The 22717-nt window shown below is 54.7% G+C and overlaps 2 protein-coding genes across 2 annotated transcripts; both read left to right on the plus strand.

Annotated features, from left to right (window-relative positions):
• The first annotated feature begins 1846 nt into the window (after positions 1–1846).
• On the plus strand, positions 1847–6416 carry LOC101844787 (class II histocompatibility antigen, M alpha chain). The gene is made up of 5 exons (XM_013125805.3): positions 1847–2005; positions 3488–3772; positions 4586–4864; positions 5076–5204; positions 5845–6416. The coding sequence occupies exons 1-5, from the start codon at positions 1918–1920 to the stop codon at positions 5847–5849; spliced, it is 786 nt and encodes a 261-aa protein (XP_012981259.1). The 5' UTR covers positions 1847–1917; the 3' UTR covers positions 5850–6416.
• Positions 6417–13043: 6627 nt separating this feature from the next.
• Positions 13044–22152, plus strand: LOC101844521 (class II histocompatibility antigen, M beta 1 chain). Its single transcript, XM_040732275.1, has 6 exons — positions 13044–13355; positions 16788–17069; positions 18850–19134; positions 20963–21079; positions 21487–21522; positions 21829–22152. Exons 1-6 carry the CDS (start codon positions 13301–13303, stop codon positions 21837–21839), a joined length of 786 nt encoding a protein of 261 aa, XP_040588209.1. The 5' UTR covers positions 13044–13300; the 3' UTR covers positions 21840–22152.
• Positions 22153–22717: the final 565 nt, after the last annotated feature.

Consider the following 22717-nt stretch of genomic DNA (forward strand, 5'->3'; position numbering starts at 1 on the left):
TGCGACCACAGCAACAGGGAACTAACACACACACACACACACTCTCTCTCCCTCTCTCTCTCTCTCTCTCTCTCTCTCTCTCTCTCTCTGGTATCCCTGTGCACATGAGCAGTGTGAGGGACCAGTGCACACTTGTATCTGCACACACACACAGTGCAGGGAACTAAACACACACTCGTATCCGTGTGCACATGAGCGGTGCATTTTCATATGTAAAATAAAGCTTATTCAGTAACGGTAATAAGACAGAGGTGCATTTTCATGTATTAACCAAAGCTTATCCAGTACCGGGTAATAAGATAGAACTCCATAGCGACGCGTTATGAAAGTTAGGAGCGGGGGCCAGCAAGGCGGCTCAGCAGGTCCCGTGTGTGCTGGGGAAAGCTTGCGACCCGTTTGGTTCCTGGAGCCCAAGGAGAGAACAAACCCATGACAGTTGTTCTTTGGTCTCCACATATGTGTGTCACAGCGTGTGTTCAGCCACACACACAGGTGCATGCGTGTTCGGCCTCCCATGCACATGTGAGCGTGAGTGCGTGCACGTGCACACACACAGACACGCACACACGGTGTCTTATGTGATAGCCAACCACTTTCCCCTTTCTTTCCTAAGCCTCAGTCCTCACCTTTGCACTGACTTTGGTGTGTACAAGTCTCCTCCCCCCCTCCCACTGGGGCCTTAGTTAAAACAAGGGTCATTAGGACACAGGCTCTCACTGCAGTGACAATCTAACTAAGTACCTCAGTGACAGCCGGGGTGGTGGTGGCGCACGCCTTTAATCCCAGCACTCTGGAGGCAGAGGCAGGTGGATCTCTGGGAGTTCGAGGCCAGCCTGGTCTACAGAGTGAGTTCCAGGACAGCTTCCAAAACAGTACAGAGAAACCCCGTCTCAGGAAGAAAAAAAAAGTACCTCAGTGACTACATGGGCAGGTGGCGAGTACGGTGTGTGTGAGAGACACTGGGCAAACCTGGAGCAGGATGGAGTGAGGCCAGGTGAGTCCTCACAGGAGGCTCGGAACGGTATAAAACTCGACGCTTGTCACGCTGGATGTGGTGGGCCACGTGTGCAGCCTCAGCACTCAGGAAGGTGAGGCAGGGGCTAGTCGAAGAATTCGAGGCCAGCCTGGGCTACATAGTGAGACCATGTGTGTCCTCCTCAAGTCCTGGGTTCAGTTCCCAGCACCAAACGAGTCAGGCACAATGGTGCTTACCATTGCTGAGGCTTGAGGATTACAGAGAATTCCAGGCTGGCCTGCGCTGCAGACTGAGACCCTGCTTCAGACACTCTTGCAAAGCCTCGGGTTCAGTCCCCAGCACGGGATAAACCAGGTATGACGGTGCTTGCCTGTGATCCCAGCACTGGGGAAGTTCAAGGTTATCCTCGGGTACAGAGTGAGTCCTAGGCCAGCCTGGGATACATGGGACCCCCGTCTCTCCCCCACCCCAGACAACACAATATGTCTCCCCCCGAATTATTGTTTGTTTCTGAAATCTTCTACTGGATATTTGCAGGCTGAAGTTGCTTCCAAGTACTGATCTATGGCAGATGCCCCCTAAAATGAGAGGCCCGTCGGAATTTGTAGCCCCGTGTTCAGCGCGATTCGGTCCCCGTCGTGGCGTTCTGCAGCCAGGCGGCGCTGCGAAAGAGCCAGACAGCCACCTGCAGGAGCCAAACCTTCCACCAGGAGGCGAAGGTCTCCAGGCTGACCCCAGAGTCAAGTCTTCAAGAGGTGGCTGGCCCCAGGTCTCTCCCCAGCGACTGATGATGCCGAACCCTACGGTTCTGTGATTGGTTTAGCCGAAATGAGCCAGGCGGCTATTGGAGATGCTCCTCCGTGGAACCGTGATGCGGATCTGGGAGGAAGCTGGGCACCCGGGACTCGGAGGGAGCTCCCACTTACGGAGGGTGTGAAGGTATGGACCATGAGCAGAAGCCAGGAGCCGGGCTGCTGCACCTGCTGCAGCTTCTGTGGCTGCTGCCCCACTCCTGGGCGGTGCCCGGAGGTAAGACCCTGGCTCCCCGCTGCGTGCGTCTGCCCCGAGGGCGGAGAAGACGGGAGGGGCTCTGTGGCAGCGGACGCGGGAACACACTTCGGGGAGAGGGGTGCTGTTAACGCGCGGCGAGCAACCCAGGTATTTCACACGCTCCGTCGGAGCGCTGGCGACTTTTCAGACGAAGAAAGCCGGCTTGGGAGACCGGTGCAGATTCGCAACGTCGGGGGGAAACGTCAGAGGGGTTGGAACGAAGTGAGAGCCAAGCGTGTGTGATCCCCAGCCCTTAGAGAAGCGTGGGCGCGGTGATCCAGAGTCCACGGCCAGCCTCGGCTGCAGAGCCAGACCCGGTCTCAGGCGTCCTGCACAGCAGAGACTCACATTCCTCCAGTGACAGCATCCTACCCTAGTCTGCCGTCCTTGACACGCCTCTTAGTTTCTTCTCGGGTACAGCTGGGGAAGGACGCCAGCCACCCGGAAGGTCCCCTCACAGTGTCTGTCGTTCTGGGTGTGTGTTGCAAAGGTTCCTTCCGTCCGGGGGGATCCCTGTCAGGGGTCTCAAACATTGCTCTTCCCCGCGGCCAGGAGTTGAGGCCCCCCGGGTTCTGTCAGTGCGCTGTCTGGAGTGTTTGGAGTCCGGGGAAGAGGCCGCCAGAGAGGCCAGGTGGCAACCGAGTGGGGAGGAGGTCCAGAGACTGCCTTCCCTTATTCACTGTGCACATCATCAAGGAGGCCATGGCCCTGCCCCACACCTCTCAAGGCAGGACTCACACCCACGGCTTCCGAAGTAGATGGAGGCATCCAGTGTGCTGGGCTTGGCAGGAGTTCAGGCTCACTGCAGGGGGGGGGGCGGCGGTGCCTGAGAGCAGTGCGGGGAATCAGCAGCAGAGCCACTGAGGTCTGTAGCTTCCTTCCGGGGGACTTCTGCTTTCCTTTTTGTTTGGTTTTCCCGGCGCAGTCTCGTGACCCCCCCCCCCAGGCTGGCTATACGTAGCGGAGGCTGAGTTTGGACCCTCGATGCCCCCTCCCTTGACCTCCCAAGTCCTGGCACCACAGATGTGTGTCACCCTGCCTGGCTCTGCCCTTTCCAGGACGTAGACAGTTGCTTTTCTGTCTATGTGTAAGGTTCGGAAGATCCCCTTAATTTCTCCTCCTGCTGCTTAGGACAGACCTAAGAGGCAGGTGCTGGAGGGGTGGGGCCATGTCTCTACTGCAACCCCCACAATGGAGACCTTACTGTTTTCTACCTTAAAGAGAGATTCCCTCAGGCTGGAGAGATGGATCAGCGGTTAAGAGCACCGGCTGCTCTTTCCAGGGGTCCTGGGTTCAATTCCCAGCACCCACATGGTGGCTCACAACCATCTGTAATGAGATCTGGTGCCCTCTTCTGGCCTGCAGGGACACATGCAGACAGAATGCGGTACACATAATAAATAAATAAATCTTAAAAAAAAAAAAAACAGAGATTCCCTGGAACCCACCGTGCCGTTGCAGCTCCTGCTCTGGTGTCGCGGGACGGCCTGCAGAACCACACATTCCGGCACACCGTGTTCTGCCAGGATGGGAACCCCAGCATAGGGCTCTACGAGTCCTACGACGAAGACCAGCTCTACTCCTACGACTTCTCCCAGAACACCCGAGTACCCCGGCTGCCTGACTTTGCCGACTGGGCTCAGGAGCAGGGAGACGCCCTCGCCATTTCGTTTGACAGAGAGTTCTGCGAGATGTTGATGCAGAACATTAGCCCGGTGTTGGAAGGGCAAATCCCAGTGTCCAGAGGTCGGGAACAAAGAGTGGAGTTTGGGGGCGGGGTGGCGGGCGGGGCTACAGTCTTCCTCCCTCCCCCCAAACTTCTCCTGTACATTACCTCTCATCTTTCACTCCTCCTTGTTCTGCTTGGGGACGTGGGTTTTTTTTTTTTCTTTTTGGTTTTTCGAGACAGGGTTTCTCTGTAGCTTTGGAGGCTGTCCTGGAGCTCACTCTGTAGACCAGGCTGGCCTCGAACTCACAGAGATCAGCCTGCCTCTGCCTCCCAAGTGCTGGGATTAAAGGCGTGCGCCACCACTGCCCGGCTGGGGACGTGGTTTTCTTTTCTGCTTCAACCCTTCTCCCCATCAGCTGCAGTCTGTGTGCTGAGTCTGCGGCCGGAGGGGAGGCAGTCGAAGGCACTGAAAGTCTACTGAACTTTTTTTATGAAGTTACACGGGGACCAGCTGGCCCCGCTGCTGCTGAATGGACACCAGCATTCTCTTTGCCTTGCCAGCAAAATGGAGGGGGAGGGGAGAATGGAGGGATCCAGGGGGTGGTGAGCTTGAGCTTCACAAGAAGCCCGCGTCGGATGCTGACCTGGATACAGGCAGGACGTCAGCCTGGCCACAGACAGGAAGTCGGGCAGAGGGAGGGGTCCCCGGTGTCCTAAGCTGCGGTTCCGCCGCAGGGGAAGTCTCTTCTTGGAGTCCCAGATTTCCTCGCCTCCGTCTTGGCTCCATCCCTGTCCTCCCCTCCACGTGTCTCAGCTCTCTCCAAACAGTGGCACTGTTCAAAACGTCTCCCTCCTTCCCCCCCAACCGTGTCTGCCCCTCCCCTCCCCAGGTTTGCCTGTGCCCGAGGTGTTCACGCTGAAGCCCCTGGAGTTCGGCAAGCCCAACACGCTGGTCTGCTTCATCAGCAATCTCTTCCCGCCCACCTTGACTGTGACTTGGCAGCGTCACTTCGTCCCCGTGGAGGGGGCCAGCCCCACCTACATCTCCGCCGTCGATGGGCTCACCTTCCAGGCTTTCTCCTACTTAAACTTCACGCCGGAACCCTTTGACCTTTACTCCTGCGTCGTGACACACGAGATTGACAGCTACACCCCAATTGCCCACTGGGGTGAGGCGCTTTCCCCTGGAAGTCGGGTCCTTGGGGGGGGGCGGTTGGTGGAAAGGCTCAAGCCCGTGGGAGGGGCCCTCCTGTGTAGTCTCACTCTAGCCAACTTCAAGCTTCGCTGCCTCAGTTTCCCCTCGTGATTCCCCCAGTTCTCCCCTGGGCGGATGCGCCCCCAGCCTGGCCTCCAGGCCAACCTCAACTCTTTCTGCTCTAGTACCCCAGAACGCCCTGCCTTCAGACCTCCTCGAGAATGTGTTGTGCGGTTTGGCCTTCGGCCTAGGGCTGCTGGGCATCGTCATGGGCATTGCGTTCTTCATCTGGTCCCAGAAGCCATGTTCGGTTGGTAAGTAACTTGGGAAAGCGAGGGAACCATTGTGGGTATGCCAGGATTGTCTCCTCTGGTCATGGGGGGGGGCATACCGCGATACACAGGCCCTTGGGTATGAAGGCCTGCGTACAGCATGATGGGGGACCAAATCCTGCTGTCTGGGGACACTGTTACACGCGGTTTTCGGGGACCGCAGAAATAGCTTCGAGTAGGGGGTGCGGCTAACCGGGGGGCCTGTACGAAAGACACCCGGGGGCTGGAGAGATGGCTCAGAGGTTAAGAGCACTGACTGCTCTTTCCAGGGGTCCTGAGTTCAATTCCCAGCAACCACGTGGTGGCTCACAACCATCTACAATTCAATCCTGTGTTGTTTTTCTGGCATATAGGCAGAACACTGTATATGTAATAAATAAATAAATCTTTAAAAAATAAAAAAAGAGAAAGACACCCGGAAGGGCAGAGGGTGGATACGAAGGGGCTGGAAAATGAACGGGGTGGAGAGACACAAAGAATGAATAAAAAGGAGGGGGGGGAAGATGCCGGGAGTCGGCCTGAGAGCAAGGGCTCAGCTGGGTGTGCTGCGGGGGCGGGGGGGGGCGGGGGGGGGAGGAAGAGGTCCTCCAGGTGACATTCCTTCTCCCTGCTCTTTCCTCAGACTGAGTCTTCTGTGACTAGCGCTTGGAACAGCACAGGCCTTGCCAGCAGGGATGCCCAGGGTTCCCGTGCCTAGCCAGGGCCTCTCATCGGAGCAGAAGTCCCCGGGGACCCCTCGGGGTGTGGCGCCAGTGTGCAGGGTGTCTCGGCTGAGGGCTCTGCTGTCCCTGGAGTTGCATTCAGAAGAGCCCGGATCTGGAGCCCAGGACACCACTCCTCACCACCTCACGCTCCCCACTTCGAAGAAATAAACCTTCTTTCTTAACATTAGCTTGACCTCTCTCTCCCTTCAGCGCTAGGCAAGCATTCTGCCCCAAGCCGCACCCCAGCCCACCGTGCCTTCTTCTTCTTCACTTGTAGGATTCGCTTCTGGACTCCCGACTCATTTCAGAGTCTGCGTACCTTATCCTGGACACGGCTCATTAGGGAGGGAAAGCCGCTCTCCCAGCCCAGCTCCTGTCTCCTGATCTCAGCACAGCTGATGGTGGCTTTTTATCCCATCAGCTTGCGTAAAACACAGGAGAGGAAGGTAGAGAGTTTCCAATAATCAATAAAATGCTTGAGGAAGTTGCACTTGTTTTTGGTCCCCCTCCTCCCATGCTAAGCTGCTGGTGAAGCTGTTTATACCTAGCTCCCTTCAGGGCTCGGGGTACCTGGGAAAATGGGAGCTGCTCTCTGATTGGTCAGTTCAGTACAGACATCCTCTCTGAGCCCCTAAGGAGAAGCGGGAGCAGCCAGTGAGGGCGCAGGGCAGAGAAGCACGTGGTCTCCCAGGCAGTGGCCTCGCGAACTCTCTCAGGACAACTGTGGGATGCTGTCCCGGGCGGGTGGTGGGAGCCGGCTGCACACGACCACTGCTGGTAAACTGCGTCACACACACGTTTTTGTCTTTTGCTTCCCGGGGGGGTGTGGGAGTTGCCGTGGAGGCAGCTGAGGCTGAACTCACGAAATTAGTTTGGTATCGGCAAGGCCATCTCCGTTTCTCCTACTGTATCAGAGTCTAAGGGAAACCATCCAGGTCTTCCCAGGCGTTGGCTCTTCCACTGGACCGAGTCATTTCTAAGAGCAGAGTGCGCTCCTGATAAGGACTGTGGGAGAGTTTCCCTGTGTGCCCTCGGATGAGTGACTCGCTGTCTCTACTCCTTCACGTCAACTTTCGTTGGGGGTTGGATGATAGCAGTTGGTGTCCCCCTGTAGAGCTGTTGTAACCCTAGTGACTATTTGTTTCTGTGATGCTCTGCTTTTCCCGTTTTCTGTATGCACACACACGTGTTTTTTTTTTTTGCATGCGTGTGTGGGTGCGCAGCTATGTGGAACCCTCTCTCCTCCTCCAATCTTCCACCTTATGCACCGAGACAGTCACTCATTCAAATCGAGGGCTCACCGACATGGCTAGTCTTGCTAGCCAATGCGCTCTGAGCATCTCTCTCTCTCTCTCTCTCTCTCTCTCTCTCTCTCTCTCTCTCTCTCTCTCTCTCTCTGACCTCTGAGGGTGGAATTACTAGTGGGCCACCGCACCATGTCTCCGTGGCCTTCCCCTGGGCTCTGGGGATCAGAACTCTGGCCCTCGTGCTGTGCGGCAAAAGCTTTCTAGCTGCCAGCCCCTCGTGCAGGGTAAGGGCTCTAACCACTTGTCAGCATCCTTCTGTGGATCCTAAGTTAGCATCTGAAGATTGCTGGGGACAGGTTCCCAGGGAGAAAGGGCAGGGGACAGCGTCTTTGTCATTTGTCTGCCGCGTCACAGGACTTAACTGCCCCAGTAAATTTCGTCTGCCTTTAAATTTTTTTGATTTTTAAAAACGTGTGTGTGTGTGTGTGCGCGTGTGTGTGTGTGTGTGCGCGTGTGTGCGCGTACGTGTGCTTTGCCTGCCTATATGCCGGTGTACCACATGCATTCGTGGTGTTGCCAGAAGTGAGAAGGCATTAGATCCCCTGGTTCTGGAGTCAGACGCGGTTGTGAGCAGCCATGTGCGTGCTCGAGTCAGCCCGGGTCCTCCGGAAGAGCAGCCAGTGCTCTTGACCGCTGAGCCTTCTCTCCAGCCCGGTTCACCTCTATCTTCAGTATTTGATTTTCTCCCTTGGAGAAGTTTTTGTTTTTATCCTCATTTTACCTTTGTGGATCTGGTCTATATTGCTTTCTGGTTTCTGTTCTACTTAAATGTATCCAGCAGTTTCCTGCCAATCAAAGCTTAAAACTGATTGCATTAATTATTATCTATTATATTATTATTAGTGAGAGAGAGAGAGAGAGAGAGAGGAGACAGGGTCTCACTGTGTATGGCTCTGGCCAATCTGAAACTTACCATGTAGACCAGGATGGTTGAAGGTGGGGGTTTAAATGAGTTTGGCAGACCCAAGATAAATGATAATAGGTGTTTATTAGGGAAGGACAAACGTAGATAAGAGTAAATCACCGCCAAGGTCTTCTTGCTCCAGAAGATGCAGTCTCTGCTCTTCCTACGCTCTCCACAACCCAAGAGAGCATGCACCCCCCTTCCTCTACCTTAAGGGGTCACAGCTGCCCTGAAACCATGCCCAAAGGGTGTGGCCACTACTACAGGTTCACTGGCAAAGCAAGATGCCAGGACAGCTGGCCTGGAACTCCCAGGAGGTCTACCATCTCTGCCTCCGGAGTGCTGGGATTAAAGACGCAGCACTTTACCAGATTTTTACCTGCTGTATCCAACTCTTGCTAACTCCTCTCCGAGCCTCAAGTGACGGACTAGGACTACACGCTCGCTCATCAAGTGATGTATGAGCCATAAGGACCCCAGCTGGCCTTGAACTTGCTGTGCAACTGAAATGCACCCCCTTCCCCCGAGTGCATCCCCCTGCGGCTGGGATTGCAACGGATACTACCTGCTAGCTTCTCTGTCAGCCATTCTTGCATCCGTGTACAAGCCTGGATGACCCTGCTTAGCTTCCGGATGGAGGAGGGGGGTTGAGTGCCTCAGGAGGAAGGGATTTGGACTCCTGCAGAGCACTCCAGGACAGGCTAACTTAACCCAGAAGCTTCGGGAGCTGTCCTCAGCCTGGTGCTCTCTCTCCTTTGAGTTGAAGTCCCGTGCAGACCAGCCTGGCCCTGAACTCCCAATGTAGCTGAGGATAACTTTGAATCATTCCTCCTCCTGCCCCTCCCCCAAGAGCTGGGATTGCCTGGATGTGGCTCCTTCTCCTAGGGTGGAAACATTACCCAACAGGAATCCCATTCCCGGGCAAATCCCTTCCTCATTCTTCCTTGGTGGAGCCAAGCCTGTCTTCACTGTAGCTTGTTCCTATCTCAGACAAACCCAGGTCCAACTCGCGCTCAGCTCCTAGGAACCTGCCCCCCCCATCCCATCCTGCAGCCCCTACTCCGTCTTTCTCTGAATTTTCAAGGACAGACTTTTCAGGATAATGATTTTTTTTTCAAAACCTGGTTTCTCTGTATTGTTTTGGAGGCTGCCCTGGAACTCGCTCGGTACACTACGCTGGCCTCGAACTCAAAGAGATCCGCCTGCTTCTGCCTCCCGAGTGCTGGGATTAAAGGTGCGTGACACCAGCCGGGCGTTGGTGGCGCACGCCTTTAATCCCAGCACTCGGGAGGCAGAGGCAGGCGGTTCTCTGTGAGTTCGAGACCAGCCTGGACTACCAAGTGAGCTCCAGGACAGCCTCCAAAGCCACAGAGAAACCCTGTCTCGAAAAACCAAAAAAAAAAAAAAAAAAAAAAAAAGGTGCGCAACACCAACGCCCGGCTTGATGATGTTTTCTGAAAATGATTTTTTCACCATCAAGTTTGCAACTTTCAATTCAGAGGCCAGAGAGCGGTTATTAGAGCAAGATGGCTGCCCCTTTGTCCCCACTAACACCTGGAGTCACTAGTAATGAGTTGGGTGCTGGCAGAATCTCACGGCGGCTTTGGCTTTTCTTGTATTGATGTATAGATCGTGAGGCTGAATGCCTTCCCACGGTTCCTTTCTCTTTCAGTAACTGATTCAGACTTTTTTGTTGTTGTTGTTGACTTTGGTCATTCTTGAGGCACAATCTCCTGTGCTGGGATGACCCTGGATTCCTGGTCCCCCGGCTCCGACCTCCCAAGCGCCGGGGACTTCTGGATTCCACCACCATACCACAGCATTTTGTCCATTTCAAAACTGTGTTTTCAGCTTTTCTTTGTGACTCCCGGGGACATGATACTCTATGCAGTATCTCAGGACAGGATAGGTACTGAGAATGCTTCTGCAGGCCATGGTGGCACACACCTGTTATCAATCCTAGCTCCCGAAGACCAGCACGGTGGAACACACCTGTAATCCCAGCTCCCGGAGGCCGGCACGGTGGAACACACCTGTAATCCCAGCTCCCGGAGGCCGGCACGGTGGAACACACCTGTTAGCAATCCCAGCTCCCGAGAGGCTGTCAAAAACAAACAAACAAAAAAGTTGGCTGTTCAGCAGTGACATCTGCATACAGTTGACTGCCTGACTCCCTGAGCAGAGTTGTTTGGTTCTGGCTGTCAAAGCCCTGTGATCTGGTCCCCTGCTCTTAGTTTTGTATAGTAAATGATTGACTGGTCCAGCTTATTATTTTTTTCCGTCATAAAATGGGGCCTTGAATTAAAACCATCTGTCAGGAGAGGAAGCTGAGAGCTCACATGGAATGAGTTTAGGAAATGCCTGGAAGAGATGCCTATGGTTAAGGCCACGCCCCCAGGGACGGTATCAGTATTGGCACCTGCTTCTGTCTCAAAGAGCCCCATCCCCTTGTACACCCCCAACAGCACCTTCCAGCCCCGCCAGGCTTGGGAGTTAAGGGATGCCAGGGCTGGGCGCTAGCGCCTTCCCTTCCATGGGAATCCAGCCTGTTAGCCAAGGTCTTCCTCCATGCCCCTCCACAGAGGACGCCCTGCCCACTTGCCTGTGGTGACCTGTCTTCTGGACTTCCTGCTAACTAGCTTTGACACCAGGTTTTTTCTCTCACTTCCTGTCTGGCCCCAGATGGGGCGGTGTGGGGGCTGAGAACAGTAGCGATATATTGTTTATGATCTAATAAAGCTTGCCTGGAGGTCAGGACACAAAGCCGGCCACACTAGTCAGTCACAGAAGCTGAGCGGGTGTGGCACACACACCTTTAATGCCGGGACTCAGGAGACAGAGAGGCTGATGGGTCTCTCTGAGTTCAAGGCCACCCAGGGCAACACAAGAGTGACTCGGTCTAACAGAGAAACAGGGCTCACGCCCTTAATCCCAGTGCCGGCCGGAGAGAATGTAAGGAGCTCAGTTCGGCCTCAGGAGCCTTCAGATTCGGTGAGCAGCAGTGCAGTCTGGAGATGCAATCTGAGGTTGGGTGGATCGCCCCTTCCGTCTGAGCATTGGCAGAGTCGAGAGCTCTCAGGTGGCTGGCCGTTTTGCTTTTCCGATCTTCAGCTTGAACCCCAATGACTGCGTCTGGGTTTTTATTACCCGTGTTACAGAGAACCCATCTTTCCCAGCTGTGGCAAATGATTTTCTATAATACTTTGCACACAAGCCCCAGTGTGTCACGTGGGAACCAGGCTAGGTGGATGGTGTGTGTATGCATGGGCGCGCGTGCGTGTGTGTGTGTGTGTGTGTGTGTGTGTGTCTTCATATTGTGGTCTTGAAAGGAGGGTGTGTGGGGCCCTGGCTGGGGGTCCTGTTCCCACGTAAGGGTAAAGTGATGACGGAGGACAGGGCAGCAGAGGCGTCCCAACCAACCGGGAGGACATAACTGCGTCTGTGCCAGGAGCAGAGGAACAAGGGACCCGCTCTGCCGAGACAGGTCTCTGGGTTTTCCGCCCTGACTCTGAAAACTCCTTGTTCACAGGAATATGGAAGTGAAATCTCCCAGGGCTTCCTGTGGTGTCTCATGAGGTTTCACATCTCGTTTGACTGCTGGAGCAGAGAGCTGGACACCCGGAGGGGACTCCATTCAGCCTCACCGCCCCGGTCACGCCCACGCGTGTGTGTGTGTGTGTGTGTGTGTGTGTGTGTGTGTGTGTGTGCAAGGAAGAGGCTCAGCAGGACTTCTGTCGGGGCTGGGGGTGAAGACAGAAAATCTGACCCTGTCACAACAGCAAGTTCCTGGAGCAGAGGGAGCCCTGAGCGGGGGAGGGGCTGGGGCAGATAGCTGATGTGGGGGGTGGGTGGGAGGGGTGGGGGGTGGGTGGCGGCTCCTCTCTTCCTTCTTTTCTTAGCAGATGTGCCGCTAACTTCCGTTATCTTGGTTCATCCCAGCCCAGGATGAAGTCAGTGTGTGGTATGCTTGTGATGTGTGTGTGTGTGTGTATAGTTTCTGTGTCTGTGTATGTACACGTGTATGTGTGTGACTCTGTATGCATCTGTGTGTTTTTCTGTAGTGTGTGTGTGCTCCTGTGTATTGTGTATGTGTGTGTGTGTATGTGTGTATGACCTGTGTGTATGTATGTGTGTGTGTATATGGTCTGTGTGCATGTGTGTGAGAGTGTGTGTATGTGGGTACCTATGTGTATGTGTGTGTACCTGTGTGTGTGTGCATAGGGGTAGTATAAGGAAAGCTGTTAAAACCTGTAGACTTGGGGTGTGAACCTCCAGGCTGTTTTTTGAGTCTGCGAAAGGAAACCTCAAAGCCCTCCGAGGGGGGTGGGGAGCCAACTTAAGGCTTTGTATGCAGGAGGAGAAACTATCACCACGTAACTCACAGTTGGATGATAGAGGCAGTGGTCAGCTTTTCCCCAAGAGCTGGAGCCGAGGAGCCGAGGAGTGGGTTTCCCGGCTCACAGAGCATTTGCTATAGACGGGGAAGAGAGGGAGCCTGAAACACCACCCCAGAGGGAATGGGTTTCCAGACCCGCTCCTGCCCTCTAAGGCGGATTGCTTCCGTCTTGCTCTGACACGGTGCACACTCTGTGCCTCCTTCCTGCCCCCCAGCCCCGCCTCTGCCACCTGTGTCCTCCTCTTGAGTGACAGGAGGAGTTTATATGCTACTTCCTAGGTGACCCCCCTTCCAGAGACAAAGGAGGTTGTCTAGAAGTGATCTTTGGGGAGGGCGCGAGAGGAGAAAGTTAATTCAGTGGGCAGGGCCAGGCCTGCATATCCTGGGAATGCTTCAGCAACTACCCCAGACAGACCTCAGGAAACCACCTTACTGGGCCGTTCTCAAAGCCTAGAGCGCGAGGAGGTTTACCTAGTAACTGATGATGCTGGGCTGAGACACTCAGTGATTGGTCTGACCCGCCTACCCCAGTTTATCTGACAACTCTTTCCTTTGGGACCCGGGGTTTGGTTAGTAGTTTAGGTTCTAAGAGGGTTGAGTGATTTGGGGACACTCGTGCCGCAAGAAACAGGGGACCTGAGCAGCAGGCACCGTTTTCCCCTCACTGAGTGGAGACGTTTGTGCAGGCTGGGGCAGGAGAGGCTTGGAGGCCCCCAGCAAGATCCAGCCCAGGGGCCTGACCTTCCTGCGCCTTCACAGAGTGGAACATGGCAGTGTTCCTGCCGCTGCTGCTGGGCCTCAGTCTGGGCTGTGTGGGAGTAGGTAAGGACTCCCCGCTTGGGAACCTCCCTCTCCTCCTGGACCCCCCCCCCCCAGTCCTTCTCCCTCCCCTGCTGGAATACCCACTCCTCCTGCTGCTGTTTGGGGTAAAACATTTTTGCTAGCGGGCTTGAGTACCCCATATGAACCAATCTCGATACTGTGTAGGGCACTCCTCCAGCACGTTGGACTGTGTTTTTACGGCAGTTTTAACAAAGAGCCGGTTTTATAGATTGTGCAGTGGATGTCCCTGCTGGGGATGTAGGTTAGGGCTATATACAGCTTCATCCTGGTTCCTAGCATGGAGCCTGGCATGCAGTAAGTGCTCTGCAGATTTGCACGGGGCCAAAAGTCAAGAATATTTGCAGCATAGAGCAAGGCCGACTCTTTTTTCTTGACTCCATTTCCTTCTCTCTCCTTTCCCTACCCCTTTGTCTGTCTGTCTGTCTGTCTGTCTGTCTGTCTGTCTGTCTGTCTCTCTCTCTCTTTTCCCTTTCATTGGAGAGAGACACACTGTATAAGCCAGACTAGCCTTGGGAGGTTCCCAATATTTGAAAGAACTCACAGCAATCCTCCTGCCTCAGTGCTGGGATTACCAGTGTGCCCACCACACTTGCTTGACCCTTTATCTCCCTGTCAATAATGTGCTGCTCTGAAGGTCTGTGCCTGGGGTGGACAGCTGGGCTCACCATGCAGGGGTCAGGGGTGGAGAGCCAGGCTCACCATGCAGGGGTCAGGGGTGGAGAGCCAGGATCACCATGCAGCAGTCAGGGTCTCCCCTGTCACTCGGTCTCACATAGAGAGGAACCGGTCTGTTTTCAGTTTTGTGCACGTGAATCTCTAGCTCATTCTCAAACTGGATGCCTCTGACAGCTGTGAAAGCTAATCGAGTTGTATTGTATTACATCGGTAGAAAAGGGAGACTGACTTTAAAATACCTTTTCTGTTTTTTTGTTTTGTTTTTCAAGACAGGGTTTCTCTGTATTGTTTTGGAGGCTGTCCTGGAACTCACTCTGTAGACCAGGCTGGCCTCAAACTCACAGAGATCCGCCTGCCTCTGCCTCCCGAGTGCTGGGATTAAAGGCATGCCCTTTTCTGTTTTTAAGCTTGTTTGTTTGCTTGTTTGGGTTTGCTGTTGTGTCAAGAAAGCCTGGTAAACCGAGTCGTTTAAATGTTGTAAAACTCAAAACCACTGCAGACGGAGAAACAGTGGCCGCATTTAGTTTCAGGGCCTGGGGAGGCTGCTCAGCGGCGAAGAGAACTGACTGCTCTTGCAGAGGACTCGGGTTCAGTCCCCAGAACTCACACGGTGGCTCACAGCCGCCTGTGACTCCAGTTTCAGGGGGGCCTGAGGCCGGTTTTCTGGCCTTTGATGGCACCAGGCTCAAATGTGGTGTGCACACATGCATACATGCCTTCAGAGCACCCCCCCACAAAACAAAATAAACACATCTTTAAAAAGCAAATAGTCAAGTATCGGGTTGAAAACTGGAGGATGGCGTCTAAAAATGTCTCTGCTGCTGCTGTCTTCCCCTTTCCGGAGGCTGCCCGAGCCCCCAGCGTGGCCCCACCCTCTCCTGGGCTGGACAGACAGACAGACAGACAGACAGACACACACACTCCTGTTGAGTCCCCCACCCTCTCCTGGGCTGGACAGACAGACAGACAGACAGACAGACACACACACACACACCTGTTGAGTCCCCCACCCTCTCCTGGGCTGGACAGACAGACAGACAGACAGACACACACACACACACACACACACACACACACACACTCCTGTTGAGTCCCCCACCCTCTCCTGGGCTGGACAGACAGACAGACAGACAGACAGACAGACAGACAGACAGACAGACACACACACACACACACACACACACTCCTGTTGAGTCCCCCACCCTCTCCTGGGCTGGACAGACAGACAGACAGACAGACAGACAGACACACACACACACACACACACTCCTGTTGAGTCCCCCACCCTCTCCTGGGCTGGACAGACAGACAGACAGACAGATAGACAGACAGACAGACAGACACACACACACACACACACACACACACTCCTGTTGAGTCCCCCACCCTCTCCTGGGCTGGACAGACAGACAGACAGACAGACAGACAGACAGACAGACACACACACACACACACACACACACACTCCTGTTGAGTCCCCCACCCTCTCCTGGGCTGGACAGACACCCTACAGTCCAATTCAGTGCTGACTCTACAGAAGTTAACACAGGCCGGCCGACTGAAGGCTCAACCCCACGACATGGTCCCCACTGCCCGACGACGTGACAAGCTCGAGCAGTAAACTCAGGGTCGGCCACAGCTGTCCATCTAGAGCTGAGCTAGAGCCCCTTGGCTTGGGTATAGAGAAGGAATGCAATCCACGCAAATGGTTTATTATAGCTCGCTCATTGGGGGAGTTCGTCCGCGTGTCCGTGTGTGCGTCTGTGTGTGCGTGCCTGCTTATCTGTGTGTTCACTACGTCCGTGTGCGCCCCTGGGGAACTCAGAAGGGCATCAGACTCCCTGGAGCTGGGGTTACAGTGATCCCCTGTCTGTGAGTGCTCCTGTCTGGACCCTGTTCCTCTCTGAGAGCATCGTGTGCTCGTAACCACTCAGCCACATCTCCAGCCCCACAAGCAATATTTGAAAGAACAAAGCAGGGGGAGGGGGTTCATAGGAGGAAGACCAGACAGACTCCAGGTACAGTAGCTTCTGCCGCCATGGGGCTGGGGTATGCTAACCCCTCAGCATATGGGTATGATCATCAACTGGGAAGGTGTCAGAGCCCCACAATTCAGGTTTTTAAGGCTTCAGCAAATAGTATTTATTTATTTATGTTTCGTTCTTTTCAAGACAGGGTTTCTCTGTATTGCTTTGGAGCCTGTCCTGGAACTCGCTCTGTATGTTTGAGGCTGGCTTCAAACTCACAGAGATCCACCTGCCTCTCTTAGAGGGCTGAGATTAACGGTGTCAACCACCAGCGCCCGGCGACAGGATTTATCTATTTAAGATTTATTCATTTATTATGCATACAGAGCAGGACTTATTTTTTAACCCAGCCTCCAGCCCCTACCCTGCTTCTCCACAAGGATGGGGATATGAATCTCGGGCTTCTAATCATGGCTCAGTGTCTCCAGTGATTACCCACCCCCTCTGGTTCCACCAAGGTTTACCCCCGCTAGGAGAAAAGACCCTGTGGTCACCCAGTTCCCAGGGATTGACAGCTCTGTCAGGAAACACGTTAAAGGCCAGACGTTTAGGACAGAAAATGCGTCTGCTCCCTACTCCCACCGCTCAGGCAGTTGCACGGATTTAAGGAACTTCGCGCCTGCATCTAAGGGCAGAGACCCCATTGGCTATCGCGCGCGCGTGCGGCAAGCAGACACTGACCCCGTCTTCCGTTTCCTGGCTCCTCCAGGTGGCTTTGTGGCTCATGTGGAAAGCACCTGCCTGTTGGACGACAGTGGGACGGCAAAGGACTTCACATACTGTGTTGCCTTCAACAAAGATCTGCTGGCCTGCTGGGACCCGGAGGAAGGAAAAATAGTTCCCTGTGAATTTGGGGTGCTGTACAACTTGGCTGTATTCATTTCAGATAACCTCAATGAAAATAAGGCCCTGCTCGAGCGCTTGGGCAACGGGCTTCGGGACTGTGCCACACACACCCAGCCCTTCTGGGATGCGCTGACCCAGAGAACAAGTGAGCCGGGCAGGGGCGGGGGGGGGGCGGGAGGTGCAGGGAGTGCAGAGGGGCGGCTGGGAAGCATGGCCAGGAGGGCAGAACACAGGTAGATTCTTGAGTATTAGAAGGGTCGATAGCAGCCGGGCATTAGTGGCACACGCCTTTAATCCCAGCACTCGAGAGGCAGAAGCAGGCGGATCTCTGTGAGTTCGAGGCCAGCCTGGTCTACAAGAGCTAGTTCCAGGACAGCCTCCAAAACAATACAAAGAAAAAAAAAAAGGGTCGACACCTGAGCAGGAAGAAGAAACAATGGGTGGGCCTGATGTAGGAAGAGGAAGGCTGCCCATTGAGGGGAAGAGCATGGGTAAACTCGGATAGAACAGAAGATGGATGGGCATAAAGAGAAGGCGCCGACATGAGGGCCAGAAGCAGCAGCCACAGCGCCTTAGGGCCCAGGTCAGAGTCAGAAAACCCCCAGTGACTTCCCCGAAGATGTACCTGTCTCTTATTTTTGTTAAAGAATTTTTGTTTTTTCTCTACTGGGGATTGAACTTAGGGCCTTGAACATGCCGGACAAAACCCTCTGCCACTGAGCTATGTCCTAGCCCCCTTCCTCCTATTTGTTCCTGGTCGGGGGGGGTCTCCCTTGAACTTGCAACTCTCCTGTTTCATCCTCCCAGTGAAGCTGGGATTACAGGCCTGGGTCCCTAGCCTGGTTCTTTAGCTCAGGTTTTGTTGTTCCATATTTGGAATGGGTGCAGACTCGGGGGATATCTGGAGGTGTTCCAGGGATGCCGAGGCCATCTTTCTCCTTCCCCAAATCCTTACCTTGACAACATCCCGCGAGGACCGCTTCAAGTTTGTATAAGCAGACTTCCGAAGGTCAAAGCCCTGTGTCATAAGATGTGGTTTCTTTTTCTTTTCTTTTCTTTTTCTTTTTTCTTTTTTTTTTGGTTTTTCAAGACAGGGTTTCTCTGTGGCTATGGAGGCTGTCCTAGAACTTGCTTGGTAGTCCAGGCTGGCCTCAAACTTACAGAGATCCACCTGCCTCTGCCTCCTGAGTGCTGTTCTTTTTTTTTTTTCCTCGAGACAGGGTTTCTCTGTATTGTTTTGGAGGCTGTCCTGGAACTCGCTCTGCAGACCAGGCTGGCCTTGAACTCACAGAGATCCACCTGCCTCTGCCTCCCGGGTGCCGGGATTAAAGGCGAGCGCCACCACTGCCCGGCATAAGATGTGGTTTCTGAGCCACCTTTTCAGCTTTACTCGGCCGGAAGTCACCAGAAGCCACTGTAGTCGGGGAGACAATACTTTAGGCGAAGCTGAGGGAGTTTGCATTTTAACATAGCTTCTTAGATTTTTCACTTAAGATATTGCTCAAAAAGTACCCTGAAAGAGGCGAGCGGGAGTGGGGGCGGGGGGACCCACCTGGGAGGGTGAACTGGTAGAAGATGGCAATTTTAATTCCATCACCAGGCATGGTGGTACAGACCTGTGGTGCCAGCACTTGGCGGGATGCAGGAGGCCAGGAGTTAGGACCATCCCTAGCTACACAGTGAGCGTGAGGCCAGCCTGGGCTATCGTATGAGACCACCCCACCCCCATCTCAGAAAACACACAGATTCTGTCCCGACAGCTCGTAACCCAGGTGGCATAGGGCAATTGTGATCAGACACGACTTGGGAGGAGAAAAGAAAGAGGGGAGGGCATTCTGTTTCCTCCTCTAACTCAGTGGCTGGAGAAATCTTTGACGGGATGGAACGGGGCTTCCTTCTAAACCGTGACTGCTTCTCCCACGCAGGACCGCCGTCGGTTCAAGTAGCCCAGACTGCTCCTATTAACACGAGGGAGCCTGTGATGCTGGCCTGCTACGTTTGGGGCTTCTACCCGGCGGATGTGAACATCTCCTGGATGAAAAACGGGAATTTTGTCATGCCCCACAGCATCAAGGAGAGCTCTGCCCAGACCAATGGGGACTGGACGTACCAGACTGTCTCCTACCTAGCCTTAACCCCCTCCTACGGGGACATCTACACCTGTGTGGTACAGCACAGTGGGACCCCGGAGCCCGTCCGTCAGGACTGGAGTAAGTGTGGGGGGGCTGGGACGCCGGTGGCTGGGGAAGAGATGTGGATGTTTTGGCCGAGTGAGACAGGGATGGGTGCCTGGTGCATGGTAGGGAAGGGGATGCCGGGGTGGGAAGCTTGAGGGTTTGCAACCAGAGTTAAGGTCATGAACTAAGGTGCCCCCTTCTGGCCTGCAGGCAGACATGCAGGCAGAGCACTCGCATACATAAAACAAATAAATAAATCTTTAAAAAATTGAGGAAGGGGAAGGGCAGCTAGGAAAAGTCAGGGGGGCCTAACTGGCTGGTGAGCGGGGCCTTCCCCTGTGGGGAGTGTGTGTCTGCAGTTGGTTCTAGTGGGTCCCTGGGAAGGGATGGTGTCCTGGTTAGGGTCACTACTGCTGTGAGGAAACACCGTTACCAAAAGCAAGTTGGGGGAGGAAAGCGTTTGTTTGGCCCGTACTGGTCATCGAAGGAAGTCGGGACAGGAACTCAAGCAGGACGGGAACCTGAAAGCAGGAGCCATGGGAGGGAGCTGCTCACTGGCTCTGCTCCTCAAGGCTGCTCAGCCTGCTACCTTACAGAGCCCAGGACCACCAGCCCAGGGATGGCCCCACCCACAATGGGCTGGGCCCTCCCACGCCAATCACTGATTAAGGAAGTGCCCTCCAGCCCGATCTTACAGAGGGAGGCATCTTCTTAGTTGGGGTTCCCGTCCCTCAAATGACTCTAGCCTGAGTCAAGTTGGCACAAAACCCAGCCGGCACGGGGCGGGAGACAAGGGGAGAGCGGGGCACACATGCCCTTGGAGTTCCCAGGGTCGGTCTCTCCTCTGCAGGGCGCGCGAGGAGTTCCTTTGGTGGTGGGGTGCTCTTCTGATGCTGGGGTAAGAACCCAGTTGGGATATAGCCCAGAGTGGGAGCAGCTCTGGCAAAGCAGGGTGGCCGAGGGCCGTAGGGCGGGCGTAACACGAACGATAGAAGACCCAGAGACCAATATTGGGGCTCAAACTTCAAGCTGAAGATCAGAGAAGCAAAGCAGCCGGCCACCAGCTCTCACCTCTAGGTCAGGCTGAAAGGGCCGGTCCGCGGCGAGCTCCACCAAGTCTCACACCGCTGCCTCTCCCCAGTGTGGCTGGAGAACCGATGCCTCTCTGGGACCTTGCTTTTCTGTCTTATATACTTCCCCGATGTTGGGATTAGAGGTGTGAGCTATAATTCTCTTTTAGACTGATCTGCTCCTGTGTAGGTGGCCTTGGGCTCACCGAGGTCTCTTAATCCCGTGTCCTGGGATTGAGGGTGTGTACCACCGCCTCCTAGATTCTGGCTGCTGGGATTAAAGGTGTGTGTGTGTGTGTGTGTGTGTGTGTGCGCGCCTGGCTTCTATGGCTTGTTGCTGGCTTTGCTTTCTGAATCCTCAGGCAAGCTTTAGGAAGTCACAAACAGTATCTCACCATAGGTGGGGTGGAGGGAGACATCTTAACAGGAAGCTGCTCAGAGTGAAGATGGAACTTAAACACTACTATGGGTGTGAGAGACCCCTGGCTTCTGGGGAGGGTGTCCCCGGGAGTGGGGGAACCGAAGAGAATGCCTTCAGTGTCCCTACCGGGAGGTCTTGAAGGGCTGGGGCAAAAACTGGGTGGTGACTCTGGGAAGAGTTTCCCCAGGGCTATTCTGGAAGTCCATGGTGTGGATGAAGGAAGGCGTTTCCTTGGGAGTGAGTTGGTGAGCACCAGACCCTTTGGGCTGGGATGAAGACCTTTGACCCTCACAGGGGCAGGCTGAAGGAAACCCCATTGCGGAGACTAAGCTGTAGGCATTGGTTCTAAGAGATTCCCATGACTTTGCAGCAGTCGGGCTGTCTCCCATCCAGACGGTGAAGGTGTCGGTGTCTGCAGTCACCCTTGGCCTGGGCGTCATCATCTTCTGTCTTGGCTTTTTCAGTTGGCGGAAGTCTCGCCTCTCCAGTGAGTGACCCCCTGAGCCTCCCCCCACACCCAGCCCTCCTCTCCTTCTCCCCCTCCTTCTCCTCCTCCCCCCTCCTCTTCTCCCTCCCCCTCCCCCCCTCCTCCCCTCCCCCTCCCCCTCCCCCTCTTTCTCCTCCTCCTCTTCCTCTTTCGCCTCCCCCTCCCCCTTCTCCTCCCTCTCCCCCCTCCTCCTCCTCCCCCTCCCCCTCCCTCTCCTCCTCCCTCTCCTCCTCCCTCTCCCCCTCCTCCCCCTCCTCCTCCCTCTCCTCCTCCCCCTCCTCCTCCAGTCTCTCACTTTCTGTCTGTGATCAGTTCCCTCATTCCCAAGTCTTCTGTTAAACAGGACTGAGGAACGCTGGTTTCTCCCATCCACAAGGACTGGTCTAATCGGTATCTTTCTCTTCTAGGCTACATTCCTCTCCCTGGATCTACTTACCCGGAAGGTAACATTTCTGTTGGCCTGGGGCTCATGGGTCCTCAGAAGGGGCAGGGTTAATCGTCCACACAGTAAGGACCATTTGACAGAGGGGGTGGTTTAACGATAGACCTCACTCTAGCTCCCCCTCCCTCCTCTCAGAGCACCCGAGGGGAGGGCTGGAGGTGGGTAGTGCCTCTGTCTTAGTCATTGGCGGCTGGGTATTTGCATTATCAGTGTCCGGAGGGCTCTGGCATCAGGTGGTGACAGTGGCACACAGATGTTGGGTCTGTCGGAACGTCACCTGTCTCTGTCTGGCTCCTACTGTCTGCAGGACGGCACTAGAGAGACAGAATCCACACTGAGGAGATCATCGAGGATGCCTCCGTGGCCGCTAGCATCTTCAGGACACTCTCGTCTGTTCCTCCGCTCAGTTCCCCTTCCCCGTGTAAATATTAGCAGCTTGGGGGTGCTCATAACGAAGTCATTGTCCCCGGCTGTTTTCCGAGGTCGGTGGATCTGAGGAAGAGTTTGAGGCCCTCCAGAAGAAGGAACCTGAGGGCCTCTGGAAGAGGGGACCCAAGACCCTCTGGGAGAGGGGGTTCAAGGGCAGTATGTTGTAAGCGACCACGCGTAAAAAATAAACCAGTGGGATTTACTGGCCTTCCTCAAATTTGTCGGGGGGGGCTTTGGAGGAGGGGCTGTGGCAGAGTGTGGCTGAAGCTCCTCCTGTGACACAGACAGTGTCACCTCCCGATTTCCCATCTGCGCGGAACGACTGCAGCAGCTTTCGAAATCATAATTAGTGAGAAGAAATTGAGAGATAGCCACCACGAGAGGGAGGGAGGGGCTAACAGCTTAGCTCCTTTTGAAACTGCATTTTATTTACTCTGTGCGTGGGGGGGGTGAGTGCGTGCCTGCAGGCATGTGTGCACATATGTGTTTGTGTGTGTGTATGCCTGTGTGTGAGTGTGTTTGTGAGTATGGACGTGTGCATGTGAGGGCTCTTGCCACTAGAGGTCAAAGGACAGTTTGCAAGAGTGGGTTCTCCCCCCACTGTGTGGTTCTCTCCTCCCATTCTGTGGTTCTCTCCTCCCATTCTGTGGTTCTCTCCCCCCACTGTGTGGTTCTCTCCCCCCACTGTGTGGTTCTCTCCCCCTACTGTGTGGTTCTCTCCTCCTACTGTGTGGTTCTCTGCCCCTACTGTGTGGTTCTCTCCCCCT

This window comes from Mesocricetus auratus, unplaced genomic scaffold (assembly GCF_017639785.1).
Source record: "Mesocricetus auratus isolate SY011 unplaced genomic scaffold, BCM_Maur_2.0 Super-Scaffold_100027, whole genome shotgun sequence".
Classification (NCBI taxonomy): Eukaryota; Metazoa; Chordata; class Mammalia; order Rodentia; family Cricetidae; genus Mesocricetus; species Mesocricetus auratus.

Excerpts from the sequence above, each read along its gene's own strand:
- LOC101844787 (XM_013125805.3), top strand. The coding sequence starts at position 1,918 with ATGGACCATGAGCAGAAGCCAGGAGCCGGGCTGCTGCACCTGCTGCAG. Across the intron at positions 3,773-4,585 it reads GCAAATCCCAGTGTCCAGAG|GTTTGCCTGTGCCCGAGGTG; the intron begins GTCGGGAACAAA and ends TCCCCTCCCCAG. Across the intron at positions 4,865-5,075 it reads CACCCCAATTGCCCACTGGG|TACCCCAGAACGCCCTGCCT; the intron begins GTGAGGCGCTTT and ends TTTCTGCTCTAG.
- LOC101844521 (XM_040732275.1), top strand. The coding sequence starts at position 13,301 with ATGGCAGTGTTCCTGCCGCTGCTGCTGGGCCTCAGTCTGGGCTGTGTG. Across the intron at positions 19,135-20,962 it reads GCCCGTCCGTCAGGACTGGA|CAGTCGGGCTGTCTCCCATC; the intron begins GTAAGTGTGGGG and ends ATGACTTTGCAG. Across the intron at positions 21,080-21,486 it reads GCGGAAGTCTCGCCTCTCCA|GCTACATTCCTCTCCCTGGA; the intron begins GTGAGTGACCCC and ends TTTCTCTTCTAG.